The 20,073-nt window shown below is 39.0% G+C and overlaps 1 protein-coding gene across 1 annotated transcript in view; it reads right to left on the minus strand.

Moving 5' to 3' along the window:
- The window catches only part of CACNA1I (calcium voltage-gated channel subunit alpha1 I), a 565,240-nt gene that overhangs the window by 525,867 nt on the left and 19,300 nt on the right, over positions 1-20,073 (minus strand). Inside the window, exon 2 of the mRNA XM_075183011.1 lies at positions 9,157-9,443. Coding sequence (XP_075039112.1) covers positions 9,157-9,428 — 272 coding nt within the window. The 5' untranslated portion in view covers positions 9,429-9,443. The remainder of the gene's footprint in view (positions 1-9,156; positions 9,444-20,073) is intronic.

Below are 20,073 nucleotides of genomic sequence, written 5' to 3' on the forward strand. Positions count from 1 at the left end.
TTCTTGCATGTGGTTGATTAAGACATATGAATTCATGCTATTAACACAGCTCTGGCATTCATCCAACCTTAGCCCACTCTGCTCTTGTTTAGGACTAGAAAATCAATAGTTGCTACTGAGTTTCTTGCTGCCCCTGTTCCAATAAAGCTGTCAAGTCCTAGAGGTAAATCTGCTGAATATAAATTTCAGGCACTAGTAAGAACACTGCAATGAAATGTTATCCTGAAATGCCTGGAGTTCAAAACTCAACAGCTTTATTATTTCAGCAGTGTCAATTACAATGGTAGACTGCTTATGTTTATTTTCACTGTTTGTCTTTTCCAGTATAACTTCTTAATTGGATGAACACACCGGTATTTGTTTATCAGTCTAACAAGTGGTATATCAATGTATGTTTATGATACTGTTGGGGAGGCAGCACAATATGATATTAAAGTGTCCTAGACCTTTCTGCATGATTTGCAATATGATGTCGCCCTTTCGACAATGAAGAGGTAAAAATTTGCATTTAGAAAATATTTGCCCTGTCACATTTTACTGGCTATGGTTTCCATGGAAACTGTGCCTACATAAGCCCATTTTTGTGGTGAGTCATCCGAACCTATCCAGTTTTCACAAGGGAGTTGCAAAAGGAAGCTGGATCCCTTCCACTTTGCACTGATAAAAGAGTCTCCATAAGGTCTATCTCAGTGGACATCCCTGACTAGGCAATGATTAATCAAATAAATTAAGGTTTAGTTCAATACACCTGTACCTAGGATCTGACAGTAATCTAGTCTTTTCTTGATTAGACATTGAGACAGTTTGTAGGTAAATGTCCTGAATCAGAGGGTGAATTTCAAATTTCAAATCTAATAGAATGGAAACCAGCAACCAATTCTCATGGGTGCCATTCCAACTTTTCAGTTTAATGCCACATTGTATTTTATATATTCATAACATACCTATAACATACCCCAGCATATTCTCTGCACCAACCTGATCTTCCAGCACACAATGCACCAGCCAGTAGTCTCAGCACCAATTGCACAAGCATATACCCCAGCAACACATTGTACCAATCATTGACTCCTGTCCTCCAGTTACTCTCCCCTCTCCACCCTATTATTTATTTATTATTATTGATTATTTATATAGAGCCATATATATTCTAATTAGCATATAAGCTCTCTCATGAGCAGCGCCCTCTCTACCATTTGTTTTCATGTCTGCATTTACATTGTCTACTGTGTATGTCCCTGTTTTCTCCATTATCATGCATTGCAGAGTGCTGTGGCGCCTTACAAATCAATAATAATAACACCAATCATATTAAGCAGCGCTGTATAGTTCTGCTGAGATCCATTCAAACTGGTTCCTGGCATTTAGAATTTCCAAGTACTGTTTCTCATAATATGCTGTGCAGCTACAGAAACCAAAGCCACACTCCTGCATTCACCAGAAACCTCAGTGATGGGCCATAGGAGTACTTGGTAGCACTAAATGCCAGAGACCAGTTTCAGTGGTTCCATGTAGATGCAGTGGAGAGGGGTCAGTCATTCACACCTCGGTTTATAGTTCAGGAGGACAAGCTTGCTTACCAGGGAGCATTTCTTTGTTACTATGCCAATATGATGACTGGGATTTGTAAAGCATATATGAAACCTGCCTATATATAGTTTACCAAGCAAAGTGTGCAGCAAATGTACAGTTATGAATTAAAGCAGGGGTGTCCAACCTTTTAGCTTCCCTGGGCCACATTGTAAGGCGACAAGTTGTTTTGGGCCGCACATAAAATACACTAGCACTAATGATAGCTGATCATCCAAACTAAACATAGAAAACATTGCTAATGCTCCTTGTTGTTGCTCAGTGCTTCAATGACATGCTAATGGCTGCTGTCAAACATTAAGTGATATTGTTACATTTTATGAAGGGCTTCAATACAGCAGTCATTAAGACAGGAAGATAAGGTCCGTGATGCTCCAGAACTAGGTGAGTTTATGCACTGGTCAGCGTCCCTTGAAATAATAAAAAAAAACAAAAAAAAACTTACCTTTTAATCGGCTTGTTCTCTGATCCTCTTCTCTTGTTTTTTCCGTTTCACTGCTGCTGATAGTTCGCGCAGGTGACTCCTATGTGCTGTGCTCCGCAATGTATGTCGGACGTGATGACGTCACGCCCGACATTCACTGCGAGCGCTGCACAGAGGAGGAGACCAGGGAGGGACCGCGTGACCACAAGGTAAGTATTTTCTTATCTTTTTCTTTTTTTGCAGGATTTTTTTTTTCATTAACAGTTCTGCCCCCTTGCCACAACCAAAACTCCTGCTGGGCCACATTTACAGGCATGCTGGGCCGGACAACCCTGCTGGGTCGGACAACCCTGAATTAAAGGGTGATCTACTGCTCGTCATAAATGGTATTACAGCTTATTTTCTTTTGGATGCTACTTCTTTACTTACTGTAGGGGGGATCAGGCACATGTAATAGCGTCTAACTACCAACAACAAAACCCACCACTGTGCTATTTATTCAAAAACTTTAAAGAAGGCTGTATGTTTGTATCATAAAATATGATTCACTGCTATATCTGCAATCATGTCAAACAGGTACATGCTACAAAGCCCATAACAGTTTTCACAGATGTCTTCCATCCATATGTTTTATTTGGTATGTAAGTTTTTTGTTTTTTTTCTTCATTTTTTTAATGATGACTTAAAAAAAAGTTTGTCTGAAGGGAACGTTCCTGTGTTAGCAAGTGGCTGTAGAGCTTATTTCTTCCTTCATCGTCATCATTTATTTATATAGCTCCACAGCGGTGTACAGAGAACGCACTCACATCAGTCACTGCCCCAATATAGCTTACAGTCTAAATTCCCTCACACACACACTAGGGTCAATTTGATAGCTGCCAATTAACCCACTGGTATGTTTTTGGATTGTGGGAGAAAACTGGAGCACCCGGAGGAAACCCACGCAAACACAGGGAGAACATACAAACTTCTCACAGGTATGACCATGGAATCGAACTCATGACCCTAGTGCTGTGAGGCAGAAGGGCAACCACTAAGTCACCGTGCTGCCCATCACAAAACAGTATCCACTGAGATGTCTGTGATAGAATGTTGACCATTTCTTCCAATGAGATGCCTTTATCCAGGTGCACTATGGGAAACTACATTTGTGCAGACACAAATGAGATATCTCTTTGCTAAAGACATAAATAAGGGTAGAACTAGTAGTATAATAGGAGGAAATGGAAAATGTATAATTAATTAAGGGGATGGTCCAAAAGTGATAGTAATCAGCACTTTGAATTGATATTTTTACTTTCCCCGACATTCGCATTTCCATGTTGGACCGTAATCTCAAAATTCAATTCTCAAAAGTAGATTTTCATCTACGCATATGTACGGCGGTCAAATAGGTCCATCTGTAATTGAACCCACTGTGTGCCAGCATACTTTGCAGTAAGATTTGCTGTCAAACAATTAATGAGGGAAAGGTATAAAGCGTATAGTAGAGGCAGAATGACCCAGTCTAACAAACATAAGAGTACAGAGAAGTCAATATATCTGCAGGAGCAAAGTAGCAAGTGCAAATTAAAGCAGGAAAAAAATGCATTTTTAACCCTCTACATAATATCGGCACACTGCACAACATTACCTATGTTGCTGGCAAACAAGTAGTAACAAATATCAATAACAGATAATATTCACTGCCTATCTCTACTTACACAGTGTAAGAAATCTGTACCTTAAAATAAAGTTGGAATATATATATGTAAAACTGCTCCCTGATTATTTGCATAACCTCACAGGGAAATAAATGATGAAGAGAGATAAATGTCAGCGTCTCTGGGGAAGAGGGAGTAAATAGAGAGTCAATGCTTGAGCAGGAGCTATAAACGTAGCAGTCTTTGATGACACCCTTTTGATCATCAAAATCAGAGGAAAAACGAAGCATCCTTTTGAATCCATGAGAACAAAGGTCTTTTTTAAAAAAAAAGCAAAGTACTCTCGCTTTTCATGAATCTAACATTTTAGCTGCACTAGATCTGCTCCATGTTTGTGACATCACACATGATGTCATTGCATCACACTGATGTCATAAGTCAAGAGCAGATGTATTAGCAATGATTGGAACGCACATTTGTTTCAGTTTCCTAGAGAAAGCACCAAACAAAATTATGGCCAACAAATGGACATAATACAGCAAATCTAGAAATTATGTGTAACGTTCCCCCAAAAGAAATTTATTGGACTTTAAAACATGTACATATATGTTTCAAGATATTTCAGCTATAGAGAACGTATGATGGTTTCTAAGCTAGATTTGAAATCATGAAATGTAGGTATGTTGTGAATATCAAATAGTACAATAATTTGCAAGGGCAGTGTATTTGTGTGTGACTCCTGCAGATAATGTATGCCATCATTAACCTCATTCATGTTCTTGTAGTTTATATTGTTTTAACTATTTATTTGCATAGAAAAGCAAACACAATAGAACTGTAAACATGTTTACAAACCAACTTAATCAAACATACAAAACAGACTCCCCCACATAATCAGATTCCCACCCCCCCAGTGCAAGTAGATTTGGCAATGGCAGTTCAACTGCCAATATATCAATAAGGTTGTATAAGGTATATATACTGTTTAATGTATTTAAATAGCATTCAACATTTTAATAAATGGAATTACTTGTATCTGGTGCCAAATATAATATGTAGACAGCCAATTGGGGAACCTGAACAGCTAGCAGTCAGCAATTGAATTGTCTGCCAGCTCTTTGAGTCCATAAAGAGGAAGATCACATTGGTGGGGGCATACGGTGGCAGGAGTGCCAATAATTTTATGTTTTTTGAAGACAAGTAAAAAAATAAGAGAGAAGAAGAACAAGCTGGTGACCCTCTTGTGACTGAGGGCTAAAGTAATAGATCTACAGGTCTGAGTTACCTAGTGTGCCAATGGATAGGTCGCTCCTAAAACACTGAGCAAGTCATATAATGTAACTCATGGCCCCTGAAATGAAGGAGAAGCAGTCAGCAGCTTTTTATATGTAAACCTTCAAACTGTTGCTCCACCATGTCAATGTGAAGTTGGTAGTGTAACATTATGATGTCACAGCCGAGCGCCACACTTGTTGTCTGAGGAGCCGAGGATGCCACCTTACCTCCCACCTGCCAAAATAAGAAACAGGTGGTGCAAGGCCGATGATTTAGAGTGGAGGGGGGGGGGGTCACTTCTAAATGGGGGGCACAACAAGGGCAACCCCCACGGCTTGCACCAGGCTCAGGGGTATATTTACAGTGTTTACAGATTTTCATATTAAATGCTAATTGCTTAAAGTGAAGCTGTGACCATCTTGTGTACTTTATTGTTTTTTTTGGACACTTATGGTCTGCTGACCTATCAGTTCACAACAAGTATTTGGACTATTTTGCATCTTTTAGCATGTATCTATAACGTCCTCGCTGGCTTTTATTGGTCTAGAGGAGAGAGCTGGACGAAGACTACTAATTGGCATGAGCTCTTTCTAGTGGTAACAAACAAAGGCAGCCATTTTTATCCAGTCAGAGATAGGGACACGTTCAATAACATTATTAGTTGTTTACAGAAGCCTTTCTGATTTAATTTGGCTATTTAAGAGGTGATTTGTATATAAATATAATGTATTTGTGTTCCCCTAAACAACAGTACACCAATTGTTCAGTGAAATAGTTATTGCCCTCACAATCATGTCTCAACGGGATACCATTAGTCCTGACAGTGAATGCAGGTGAACAGTGCTAACTACATCATCAGACAAGTGCATGACTATCTGAGGACTTTCCTAAAGCCAGCTAGTTAGGCTTTATTACTTCACAATAACAATACCCTGATTTGATGTATCACCTGCGTATTTCGCCTTTGTTTTTTGTGTCTAGTTATTTTGTGAAAACCCATTACAAACGTAACAATATGTACAAACTTTGGTAAAAACAGACAAATATTCGGTCATTTTCCACAGTAACTTGGTACTGAAGTCTATAGCTACCTTTGCCAGAAAATCAGTGTGGTTCCTTCCATTAATGTTAATAAATGCAAATATGCAGAGAAATAAATTTCTTTGTGGCGAATAATGTATTCAAATATATTTTACTAAACATTTATAGCAGAAGACAATGAAATGCAATCCCACTTAGGGTATATTTGCCCTTTAAATAATAATCTAATGTCTAAAGAACACAATTGCAATATATTCAAGCTATTTGAAGATCCCACAGGATCCCTAACTCAGACAGAAAGAGGAAAGAAATGTCATTGAGGGAGCTTAGCAGAAAAAGGTCTGTGTGAACTGTGGAAAGTTAGATGAAGTATAATAGTGTGTTTTGCTTTCATGAACATGTCATTTATAATGTACACATGAAAGTCCAGTCTGAATTGCCACTCTGTGCCATACTCTCATCAGGAGTTCTCAGGAAATAACAAATTGGCCCTGGGAGCCTGCTTGTTATTGACAGTAATCATAAACTAAAAGCTGTCAGTAAGCACTGAGACAAATAGAGCAACAAATGCAAATAAACAGTTGAATGATTCATAAAAAAAAATAGAAATAGTAAAGAAAAGTTACAGCATTGCAACATAGATGGGTTTTCTGCATTATATTTAAATGAACACAGACAACCTGACTGAAATGGGGAAACAATTGTTATTACCACTACTCTGGAAGCAAGTGCTGTTCCACATGTTTGCATTTCAGTTTTATATAAAGGGGTTAGCATCACCACAACACGCACAAGCCTCATTTCACACACTTTGGTCAGAGTATTGTTGCTCTTTTGTTCCTGAGAACCCCAGGTTCCAAGTGAGGCTGGAACTGGGCATGTTCAATACAGGTTAATCCCACCTGGACAAGCTTTCCTTACGATAACCTCACTCATGTCTAACTGTATGTTTATGTTAGTATTATGTATGCTTAAATTGTGCTTCCATGTAGGAACTGATACTATGTATGTAAAGAGCTGTAGCCATTTTGGTGACAAAGAGTGATCCTGCAAACTAGAGTTTCTCTTGCCTCTTCTAATAGCAGGACTATGCATAAATAAGACCAGCTAATACACACAGGTAGGGCTATTATGTTTGGAGCTGTGGATTTCAAAAAACACTGGAATAGGTTAATTCAGGGAGGTTACCAGAGCTTAACTAATCAACAGTGATTAGGATCACTCACTTAAGAACCATGTTATGAGTTTGCTATCTCCAGGCTTTATGGATCCAGCCAGGGCAGGGGGTCCAGTAGCCAGTAGGGCAGCTGTCAGTACCTGTCAGGCCCCCTGGAGATAAGGACAGCCAATCGAGTAGCCAGCAAAGCTAGCATCCTCCCTGGACACAGAACCCTAAACCTTAGGAACCAGAGCCATGATAAAAGGCCTGAGGAGAGAGATTCAGCTGTGAAGTTCCTGGAAGATATAAGCCAGGACTGGCTAGGGGTTATGGCCCCTGATGGACTGATAAAGACACAGGCTACAGCAAACCATCTTCCTTCATCCTAGGGAATGAGGATGATCCTTGTGGATCTGAGTATTTGCCAGTTTACCCAGGTACCCTCTGCACTGGTCGGTGCTGGCAAATGGCATGTGTGTGTCCGGTATTGTGACATTCAATATATACCAACATTTATATCAGGTCCATATAGAGTGGAACATACACTATTAAGATCTATAGTAAAACAACTAATGCAAAAACAATTTGAACTACAACAACTTATTTTTTACAAATAAGGTTATTGCTTCTCAGTGCAATTAATCTTAAATCATAACCCAACTGTCCTTCAGATACTCTCCCCAAGGCAACTCTATAATGGTTGCCAAACACCCATCTTTATTCACCCTGGGTTTATACTAAATAAATCAACTATTTGCTATTAGAAGAGCACACAGTACTACCCCCAACAACATTTATTATTCAGCGTACATTTACATAACACAGGTTTTAGGTTGGATTTGTTGAAATGAAGATGGATAAGACATAAAACTGAATCACAAGACTTTGAAGGGTGCATAGTGATTATTAAACCATTACCAATTCTCTTACATGGCTATTACCAGATGCGTTCCATGTTGCTGAACACTACTCCCCACAGATGGTGCAAATATATGTTTTGTTCAAGTTAGTAGCTTGAAAAGTTAGTTCATTAAGCAAAATAAGTTACAAATCGCACAGGATCTATGCTATTAACAAGCTCTGAAACTTTTTAAATATCTATAAAAATAAGACATTTTAAAGCAGATCTCCACCACTGCACATAAGATACTGACCTTTATTTGGTGATCCTTATAGGCATCACAATATTCCAGTATGGTAAATGATTTGCAACTTTCTAATCATTGGAAATTGGTGATATCAGGTGGGGGGGATGCATTGACAACTTGCATAGTGGCTGAACTTCCTACTGTCTCAGAGCAGAAATTTTAGAGACTGTAAAAATGAGCGAAGTTGTAGAGGAAATTCCAACAAATTGATTTTAGGTAGTGGAATAAGCAATTTTACAGAGGTGCAAACCTGTCAGGATACAGTTTCAGATTGATTTGCCATTCCACTGAATGACCATTACACACTGTGGACATAGGCAAATATTCTGTGAAACAGTTTTGACAATTTCGCTCATCTCTTCCCAATGGATAGGCCCCCACCTTACAAGTATTGAATGGGGAGCAACAATCTAAAGTAAGGTCAACATCTTTAAGTATCTCCAAGTATTTCAGGACATTCATTATCATTATACCAGCACTTAAGGTCTTGTTGACAAAATTATACTCATCTCATCATGATTATATGGTAAAATATGTTCAGCAACAGATTTAATTGAATTTTAACCAAAGAAGAACTGATTATGCACCAAAAAGCAGGAAATTCTATATTTGAGAGGTACAGTTGAGACAGTATCTATAATTCTTAGGCAATTGGTGATTCTAGAAATATTGAAATTGCTATGGCGCAATTTTGGTGCCTTAGTATGGAACATTCTATAAAATACATCAGTGCTCCCACTTGTAAAAAGTCCCATCCCAAGGTTTTCCTTTACATTTAATTACTTCTAATGGTTAACATGAACGTTATTCAAAGGAGCAAATCTGAAAAACATAACATATAAATATGTTTGATTTAAAATATTGCAAAGAGGATATGGATTACAAACCACTTTGATGCACCAGTATCGCAGGGTGGTGGTCTGTTTGAGGCAGAAGAAGACCACAGGGGCCAAATCTGGGTATGGCACATCCAAGTCAGTTTGGGAGGCCCCTTCTTCTGCAACAGGAGCATCCTGGGACAATGGTGAATGTTGGTCAGTAACTCCAATATCAGCAATGTCCACTCTTTGTATCCTAGAGCCAGGAGATTGTGCTGAAGGTTGCCAGGCCGTAGAAGGCGAGGGAGGACCAGAAACTGACTCTTCCATACTATGAGAAAACACCTAAATAAATAAAAAAGAGCAAAGTCAACAGAGTGCTAACGGCAGCAACTGGTACCTAACAAGTGTAGGCAACATGTATTGCATTCAGTACATTACGCAGATAACCTGAGAAAAAGGTGAAGACAGGCTGGGGTCTCCCCTGTCAGAATAGGAACCAGCAACAGCCTGGTCAGCATGCTCAGGGCTGGAGCCCTTATAGGAAAGGGAAAATAAAACAGCATACCTCCCCCAAAGATTACCAGTTTGCTCTGAACAGTGTTTGTATTATTTCAGACACCACTGGACTGTGGAGTCTTAGCTAATGAAAAAGATTGTGACTCCTGGGGGTAAATGTATCAAGCTGCGAGTTTACAGCGGGTTTGAAAAGTGGAGATGTTGCCTATAGTAACCGATCACATTCTTTGTGTCATTTTGTTGAATGTACTAAATAAATGAAAACTAGAATCTGATTGGTTGCTATAGGCAACATCTCCACTTTTCAAACCCGCCAACAACTCACAGCTTGATACTTTTACTCCCTGGAGTGCAAAGTGCAAATAATTTAAAGACTGTATCACACACACATTTTGAGATTTTGACATTTGAGATATTCTTTCAAATAGTCCATTAACAATTCTCTGAAAATGTCAACTGTTCCTGGGAAAGACACATTCACACTTTCTCTGACTATTCTATAGATGATCCTTTTGGTAAGTTTATATAATAAATGCACCTGATGAGGAAGCACAGGGTTTTGGTTCAACATGTCTCTTCCCTGCTACTTAATTACACATAATCAATTAGCTGAACATAAGAGAAGCATCATAATTATTTATAAGTAGAGAACACATGAGAGTAGAACAAAATACATTGCCTAATGTAACGTCTATTGTATAAACCAAATACATTATGCCGTTTGGGTGTCACGTTTTCCAAACAATGTGGGTGTTGGGTGTATTGTGCCTACTATTTGCTGCTTGGGAGTGTTCCATTTGTTTTGAACACATATGACAGATGGGTTTTTATGAGTCAAGGGTGCATTTTGTCCAACTAAAATTACTTTAAAGTGGCAGTACACTGAGATACTGTTTATATTAAAAAGCAGTATGATTTGTAGATCTTGTCTTGCTGAATAAAAGAAGAGTTTTTTCATATCCATGAATTGCTACATTCAATATTTATCACACGGTAAAGCCAAGCAAGGATTATTCCATCGTTCATATTTTTTTTTGTCCACTGGAGGCACTGTTGTATTGGAGCCTGTAAAGGTCATGAAGGGATGATCCACAGTTTATCTGCCTGGCGCCTATTGCCTGCTGTTTCCTATGACCAACAGATAAGAGCTTACACTCTAATCCATTTCTCACCGTCAGTAACCGACTGTTACTGACCACTTCTATTGGTGTCACCTGTCACCTGCCACTTGCCGACTTGCGAATTGCAATTGCACAATAGTTGTAGGAGAATTTAGGTGCCGCCAACAGGCTCCTTCGCAGGCACCTGGAACCGCTTACTTCTAGGGTAGCTGGTATGGCTGCTACAGCACCTGTTTGCTGTGAGTTAGCTGGTACCTCCTCACCACTTACTATGTGGCAGATCATTGACACAGAGACGCTGGGTTAAACACAGGACAGCCGGGGGACGGATTAGAGTGTAAGCTTTTATCTGTTGGTCATAGGAAACAGCAGGCAATAGACGCCAGGCAGAATCTTCAAGCAGTGATGTTTATTTGCTCAAGGAGTGCTTACAAGTTCACTAGGTGGAGGTACTAATGATCATCCAGATGATATAATACAGTTAAAATACAAAATACAGCATTTATGTACTGTTTCTGACACACATGTTGGCAGGGCATAACATAGCTCCCTTCCTAGCTGGCACCACAAAGTCTGAGATATTACATCAGATATTTATCATCAGGATGTAATATAATCTTTAATCTTAGATTTAACAAAACTCACATCAATCTGTGATTTCCTAAATTATTAGTTGGTTGCATTATTGGTGTAGTTCTTCTATCTATTTAACAAGACAGGATTAAAGGTAATGACCCCTGCTGTGTATTCAGGCTAAAAAAGTGTTGGTCACTCATAGATTAAAAGGGCTAAATTAGCATGGGATTTTCATACTTCAAATAGTTGCAGAAACAAATTTCCTCTAACATGGCATCATAACATTTCCATTACAAAACTCAGTGCATTTGCAATGATAAACATTGGTGCACTGCACCACTAAGTGAAATAAATGTATATATTAAGTGATTTCTAAGTGATCCAGCCACAGTTTAAATATAAACTAGAAACAGACTGCACCTATTGGGTCCTAAATTTTATAATGATTTCTGAGTGCTAGAGGAGGGAGAGATCCAACAGACAGCTAGAAATAACAGCTGGCTCCTAATTGGAAGCGTGCCACAGTCATCCATTCACGTGGCAGCTAACATCTCTAGCTGTTACATCAGATCCTTTGGGATTAATCATCACAGAGACTGGCCAGAAGAGTTCCTCTCGAACTGTAAGCACAGAAACTCAGATTAACTGAGCAAATAGCAGGGGATCTAGAGAAGTGCACCTACCAAAGTACTAATGTGGGGAAAGTGTAAGGACGGTGGCGAATGGAAATCTTATTAAGATTTGTTAGTAAAAGAGACACTTTTTTATGTGCTTAAAGGAGTCTGTTTATGACCCTTAGCATTTTGTCCCTGTTAATTATAATTTCTTCTTGCAGTGATAAGAAATTATTTAACATTGCAATTTATTAAGAATGCTGAAACGGGACGGCTCCAATAAGAACCTGACCAGGCAAACAGTCTATGGATCACATTTGCGATCTATTTATTTACAGTTTCTGACCCAGCCTATGCACTGCACATGAGTAGCCTTTAGGCCTCGCATGCTCAAAAAACAATTAGTGATAGGAGGGAGGTGAGGAGCATGAAGCCTGCTGGGGAGAGAACTCTGGTTCAACCAGAACGCCATAGCGGTATGTGGCCCACACCACACTTACTCATCAATCTCATCAACTTACAAACATGTCAAACACTGTTGTGATAAATCTCTGTGAGATGTTTCGCTCCTTCCCCTTTGGGCGCTTCCCACCTAAACCCTATTATCACCCCACTACCCTTCACTGGTGTCATTCAGCCACATCTCAATCCAGGAGGACACACCCAAGCACATTTTCCTGGTCACCACCAGAACTGATATATTACTAGCCACACATGCATGAGATCCCATTTTTAGTACCATTTATCAGCCAATTCACTACTAAACATGGATCTGAAGGTATTTGCAAAAATACTCACTAATTGATGTAGCAAAATTTTCCCCTCATTGGTTAAACCCAACAACCTTGGTTTTGTTTCAGTTCATTAAATTATCCACCTAATCCATTAGCATAAATGCTGATCCCTCGTTATGTCCTTGATGCTAAAGAAGTGTTTGACAGGATAGCTTGGCCATTTATGATGCCAACTTTCTCCAATATGGGCTTCAAAGGGATCATTTACTATATATAATGGCACACATCAAGGTTTTCCCTTCTCATCCCTAACTTCCACCATCACCATCAAAAGTTGATCAATATGTAGCTAGAGGCGTGTCAGTTTGTGTTACCAGCGTATTTTCCTAATATTATTTATAACTGTTTCTTATAAAAATCAATTATCTGGTGTATCTAATAATCCACAAAATACAGCAACTGAACACTACAACCACAATTGTGTAGAATTTATATTTACGATTAGAAAGAATGAGCTTTATTCTATTTTGTGTAAAACATTTTTCACACAATTCTATAGTCTTCTGTTTCATTGCTTTTGCCTCAGTCTCAGTCTGGCTTGTTTCTTCATTAATGTATGCTGCAAACATCATGTAGCTAAATTACAAATAATTAGCTTATAATGCTGATATATTTAGCATAGGTAACTTGAACCAGGCTAATTGAGTTCTCCATCTGTACTTAAACACGTGTCCATCACGGGGCTGCATATATAGTGGTTATAAAAAACCTACACACCGTTATTGAAATTGCAGATGTCTGTGATGAATATTCTGAAATCAAGATAAATCATGTCAGACTTTTTTTCCACCAACACAATTCAAGTGATGAACAAATAGACAATATTTAGGAAAAAATAAGTGAAAATAAAAGGAAAAAAACTACGATACGCTGGCTGCATAAATGTGCACACCCTTTCATAATGAGGCTGTAGATGTGTTGAGTGTTAATCAATCACATTCAACATCATGTTCAAAGGTAATTAGCATAGACTTGCCGGCAATGAAAGTGATTGTGATGAACCTCAAATAACGATCAGCTGTTACTGCAAGATCTCCTTGGATTTTCTTGGCTGCATCCTATTGTGATCACCATGGCACGCAAGGAGCTTTCAAAGCATCTCTGGGATCTCATTGGACGCACCTACATGTCTCAACAATCTTCTGTATTCTGCACATGTCTGTGGGGTATAGTGGTAAGACGGAAGCCATTTTTCACAAAAAAGAACATCCAAGACCATCTAAACATGAGGGAAACCGTTTATTGTCTGATAAGACCAAGGTTAAATATTTTGGTCTTCATTCTAAAAGATATGTTTGGCGCGAAGACAACACAGCTCATCACCCAATGAACACCATACCTACAGCGAAGCATAGCGGTGACTGCGTCATTCTTTGAGATGCTTCTCTACAAATGGGATAGGGGCTCTAGTCAGGCTAGAAGGAATAATGAATATCTCTAAATATTAATCTCTTTTGACATAAAATGCTGGCCTCTGTCAGAAAACTGAAGATGAAGATGAACTCCACATTCTAACATGATAACAAACAAAAGCACACATCCAAGTCAACCAATGGATGGCTTCATCAAAGGAAGATCTAAGTCTTGGAATGGCCCATTCAGAGCTCGGAGCTCACTCCCATTAAAAACCTGTAGAATGACCTAAAGAGAGCTGTGTACAGGAAATACCCTTGTAGTTTGTTGGACTTTTAACTTTATTGCAGGGGCAAATGGGGCAGAATTGCAAAGTTACGTGAAGTTGATAGAGACTTTTTCCTCTGATGAAATTGTAACTATACGATAGAACACGTTAGGGTTTAATGAAGATAAAAATAGAGGACATTCACACCATCAATATTGTAAGGTGGCACTCTGTTCTAAAAGCAGCTTCTGAGGTGAGCAATAATGATCGTGGATATTGAATATCAGATCCACATCTGGAGAATTAATAAATCCCACAGTTACGATTGGGATACATATCTCAGAACTGCAATATCCTCTGAAAGAGTTAAGTGCGTTGTTTCTTTCTTTTGCTAAAATGTGGTTTAGTGTACGGAGAAATTTAGCTAGAAAGTTTGTTCTGGTAAGAACTATTACAGCCTTTCAGTACTTAGTGATTAAGCTGTATGCTGCTTGAATTACATTCATTTCATATGTGAGAATCGTATGCTATATTTGAACAATATAATTTGTATCTACTCCTAGCTCATTGGACTGAGCAGAATGTGCTTTGAATTCTTGTTGCATGGAAATCTAAACTACATATTATTGTGACCAAGAACAAATGTACACTAGGCTGTTGCTTTATATATACTTTAGGAGAGGAATATCATACACAGTATAAGAGATCAGTGCACTCATCAGGACTCATTAGCACTTTCATAGTTGTTCCATATTATTGAAAGATTTGGGAGGGTGTAAAAGGAATGTTCAATGTTTTAGATTAGTTTTAATAACACAATTTACTTACTCAATAACAGAAAAAAATATTTTATTTTTGTAACTCTGGTTACATGAAATTAAGCTACATAGAAAAGAAGGTTATTATGTTGAAAACATGATTACCTGTATTCCTAGCACCATTCACTAGACATCCATTTTTACCTGTCCAATATTATTCCAATTGTGAAGTAGTGGTAGGTATATTTACATACAGTTACTTTGACTTAAAAGTGTCTGAGAAAAGTAATATATTAAGGAGGAAGGGGCTACTTTTGTACTATGCCCCAGTATCTTTTCACTGTAGGGGACTAACACCTTAATGGCCCACCCCAAAGTATATTGTGCTCAGCTTGGGTGACACCTAACAGACAGTATGGTTACATATTCTAGTATAATATGCATATTTTACTACCTGTTCCAGACGGCTTATGAAGGCATATTTCTAGACTTCAATTATGACATTAATGACAAACAGTGGATGACCTAACCATTCTAAGAAAGTAAATAAAATGCTACTTTCCCATCGTTTACACCAACTATCACAATTTATGTCTTTACAATCACTATTCTTTGTACTTTCAAGACTGAAACCAATAATTTCTGCTTTAGAAGAAAGACGAGTAGCATTTTTCTTTCATTCATAACATACAGTATTTTTAAGACATACTGCCAGACTGCTGCCTCAGTTTGACTAGTGATTTCTCCTTTCCTGTTGACAAGTGATGTCTTGAATACTTTATGGCTGCCCAAACTATGGCTCTTCCATCGGTAGTTGTCACATGCAAGAAACTAAGAGGCACATTTCTCAAGACGCACTCAATTGCTGCACTAAAAAATCCTTTATTGCTGGCAATTTAACAAAAGAATATTGCTCTGGCAGTTGAGCAAAAATGGAAAACATTTTTCAGAAACTTCTCTAGTTTTAGTGTTTCATTAACTGTGATCGACAATCAGTATAATGTAAGAAAATAATTAATTTTAAAATCATTTGCCACATATGCCGATATCCTCAGTTGCCCTACCGGTCCCATGCTACACTCCTCTTTGCACTTAATGCCTGTTTGGAACAAGCTGAGTAAGTGTCAGCTGACATGAGGATATTGGCCCAAAGTGGCAAGAATTGACTTACATATTTGCCGGACCAGTCTCTCCCATTCTGCACATGCATGAGTCGGCTTGCCAGATTTGGGCTTTTAGTTTCACTTGTGAAAGTCTAAAAATAGATCTATTTAATTTTAAAAATTAAAAAAAAACTATTTTTAAGCAGTTATTTATTAAAAAATATTTTATTCAAATTAGACTCAAAGTCCCTTTGTGAGTGTTCCCCCTCAGTTGGAGAGGAAGCAGGTGATGAGGAAGGGTGACATTTCCTTTGTCCACTGCCAGGTCCAAGGACAATGGTTCACATACCTTTAGATTGTCAGATGCTGCTTCATCATAATGTATTTATTCAGAGTTCACAAAGAATGACTATGCGGCATATTTGTTATCTACCAATTTTTTACAATGATCATTTTAATTCCTTATCGCAATTATAAGGAATGAAAGATCGTGAGCATTTTTAAAAAGTGTTCTGCCGGGACAGCAGTCGCGATAGATGACTGTCCTGGCGAACACACACTTTAGCTGTGTCCTATCTATTTCTATAGTCACTATCACAAAGTGGCCACTTTGCGATAGTGACCGGAGGGCAGAGCAGGTAAAATGCATTGAGGGATCCAAAGATCTCTCAACAACAATGCTCTCCCCTTAGGCTTCAACGGCTAACGCCATCTTCAATTGGCATTAACCATCGGGCACAAGTTCCGAAAAGCTACGGGGACTCTTTTTTTATTCAAAGACACTGGGACTGCAGCAGATATCTCTAATATCTGCTGTGATGCCCTAATAATACATTTAAACAATCCTTCAATATCAGGATTGATAAACAGGCTCCTATATATATTATAAGTGAGAAGCCATTTTTATTAACTGAACTGGTGAAACATTAGGGCGTCCATAGGAGGGGATTTTACTTATATAACAGTAGTGAGTTATATAAATCCCCACTTAAAAAGTGGAAGTCACCTACAAGTTGCTAGAATGTAAAACCACTGAGATCTATTCAAATAAATGACTCCCAAAAATAATTATAATGTCATCTTGGCTACTTGGTTACTGGAGCTTGCACAGCTCCTGTCTATAAAACATATCATACCTTCTTTAAAAACATTTTCAGATCATTGTGTTTCTTTGTTGGAAAATCTTAGCTCTCTACTATCCTGCTTCATCACTGCTGCTTCTTATCTATATTATTAAGCTTTCCTCTTCACACTTGTTTTCTGCATAATTTCCTTGCCCCACTCTCCCCTTGAAAATCCCTCTCTTTAACATTTGCTTAAACTGCAACAGATATACATTTACATACATTCTATATATACTTCCCCACTCCTCTTTATACAACAACCTTTTGTATTGAGGAGTCTATGCCAAAGATTCATCTTAGCAAAGTGGAAATACCTGTTCCAAAGAGCTTACAAACCATGCGTGAGGCAAGATCCAAACAAGAGGCGTAACTGCAAGTGTTCCTTAAGAAGGTATTCTATTACTTTGTTGCGTGTGCGCTTATTTGCTGAGTTTAATATAGAAATAAGCTCCTGGTTTCACTAAGTTGTAAGATTCAAATAATATACTATAAGTATAATTCAACATTACAATATTCACCCGATTTTACATATTTTGGACCTGATTCATTAAGGAAAGTAAGGCAAAAAAAGCAGTAAGTTTTCTCCTGGACAAAACTATGTTACAATGCGAGGGGTGAAAAGTAGTTTATTATTTTGTACATAAGGAAAATACTGGCTGTTTTTTCATGTAGCACACAAATACTTGATAGCTTAATTGTACACTGAAATTTAAAGTTGATCTGGGACATGATCTACCGCAACTATAAATCTGCCCTTACATTTTAAGTTTACCACCCTCTCCAATGCAGCATGGTTTTTTCCAAGGTTCAAAGTCACTCAATTTTTTTTGCTTTATTTTTTCTTAATGAATCAGGCCCTTTATGAATAAAATTGGATGATTTTTACACCTAATCTGCATTATCAAATGTATAGGCAACACATTGTCTTATGGTGGAAGCAGTAATATTGTCCTGTAACTGGCAAATAAAATGCAGCAGAAATAGTTAAAGATACAACGTGCAGCAGAGGGCACCTTGTAAGATTTGACAAATACCAACAAATGGAGTGATTGGAGTCATTAAATCCTGTCACTCACCGGACTGTGAGTGCTACTTCTAAGGTAGCTAGGAACCGTGTCCGTCCATTATTATGAGGTACTGCGCATGTGCAGTCCCTTTTAACCTTCAGTTCTGTTCCTTTAACTTAATTGGCTGATCAGGCAACACTCCCTATGTTAAGCACCTGTGGTCAATACCACGTGGCCTGATCTTGGAGTCTCATTCCTCATGAGTCTCTGAAGGTGTTCCAGTGCCTGCTCGTGTGTTCAGCTTATGCTGATTCCTGTTTGCCGTTTGTGGTTTCCAGACCACTTCTATTCCTCGTGTTCCTAGTGTCTTCAGCAGCTGATTCCTATCCGCTGCCTCCGTGTATCTACAGTTACAGATTACTGCAAACTCTCCTGTGTTTCATCGTGACTCCAGCAGCTGATTCCTATCCGCTGCCTCCGTATATCTACAGTTACAGATTACTGCAAACTCTCCTGTGTTTCATCGTGACTCCAGAAGCTGATTCCTATCCGCTGCCTCCGTGTATCTACAGTTACAGATTACTGCAAACTCTCCTGTGTTTCATCGTGACTCCAGCAGCTGATTCCTGTTCGCTACTTCAGCGTGTCTACAGAGTCTGCTCGTCTCAGCGCTCCAGTCTGCATTCTACCTGCCGTCAGCTCACCCGCTGCTTACTGCTTCTACAGTGTGTCCATTTGTGTCAACTTGCCTGTTGCATCGAGTCTACGCTCCTCGGCTTCCAGCTTTGCTACATCGCTTCAACTCTCCCGTGGTCTCCTGCTGTTCTATTCAATATACTACTGCTTCCTGAGTATTTGTCATCCTTGCTGGCCTACCTACAGTGCGCTGCACCTACCTGCCGCTTCCATTCTGCAAGGACTTCTCATCTCGTCTGTTCCCGGCCGCTCAGGTATCCCTGCAGCTATCTCTAACAGCCTGCTCATCTGAACCACGGTATGCATACTTCTCATTGACTGTGCTGGTGTATTGCATATCCATCTGGACTGAGTTGTTCTCCTCCGGAGTTTCCATCCTCTGAGACTATTGCTATTATTGACTGTGTTTCCTTTTGCTGGACTATTTGAGTGACTTTGTTTATCTGTGCAGTGCTGTTCATTCATTATTATCATTGTGTGCAGTTCAACGTGGGATCAAGTTCAGTGTACCCGTGTAGACTCTGCATAGCATTTATCTCCTCGTGTCCTTCCTCACATATATATTCAGTGGTACAACTTGCTAGAGGCAGACCACTGATTCCTGTTTCCCTGTGTCACCAGTTGCATATATCCTCTCACATAAGCAGTGGTACAACTTGCTACTCGCAGACCACTGACTTCCCCGTTACCTTCACCTGGATTCCATTCCTTTACTACAGACAGCGGTACAACTTGCTATACGCAGACCGCTGACTTCCACCTCCTTATTACTCCTGGACATTCTTCTCACTATAGCAGTGGTACAACTTGCCGTGCGCAGACCACTGACTACCCTCACGTGTCCTTGTCCATCCAGATCCTCGTGTTCAGTTACCTATTGTTTACCAGTGCTGCTAGTCATAGACTTTCTGAGCATTCTCTAACCATCTGCTGTTTCCAGTTCCATTATCACCCTGCCATCAGAGTATCATATACCAACTCTACTGCTCTGATAAGACCATCAGCGGGTGATACTGGGTAAAGGCTCCTAGTGCCCGTGACA

This window comes from Mixophyes fleayi, chromosome 8 (genome assembly GCF_038048845.1).
Source record: "Mixophyes fleayi isolate aMixFle1 chromosome 8, aMixFle1.hap1, whole genome shotgun sequence".
In the NCBI taxonomy this organism is placed as follows: domain Eukaryota; kingdom Metazoa; phylum Chordata; class Amphibia; order Anura; family Limnodynastidae; genus Mixophyes; species Mixophyes fleayi.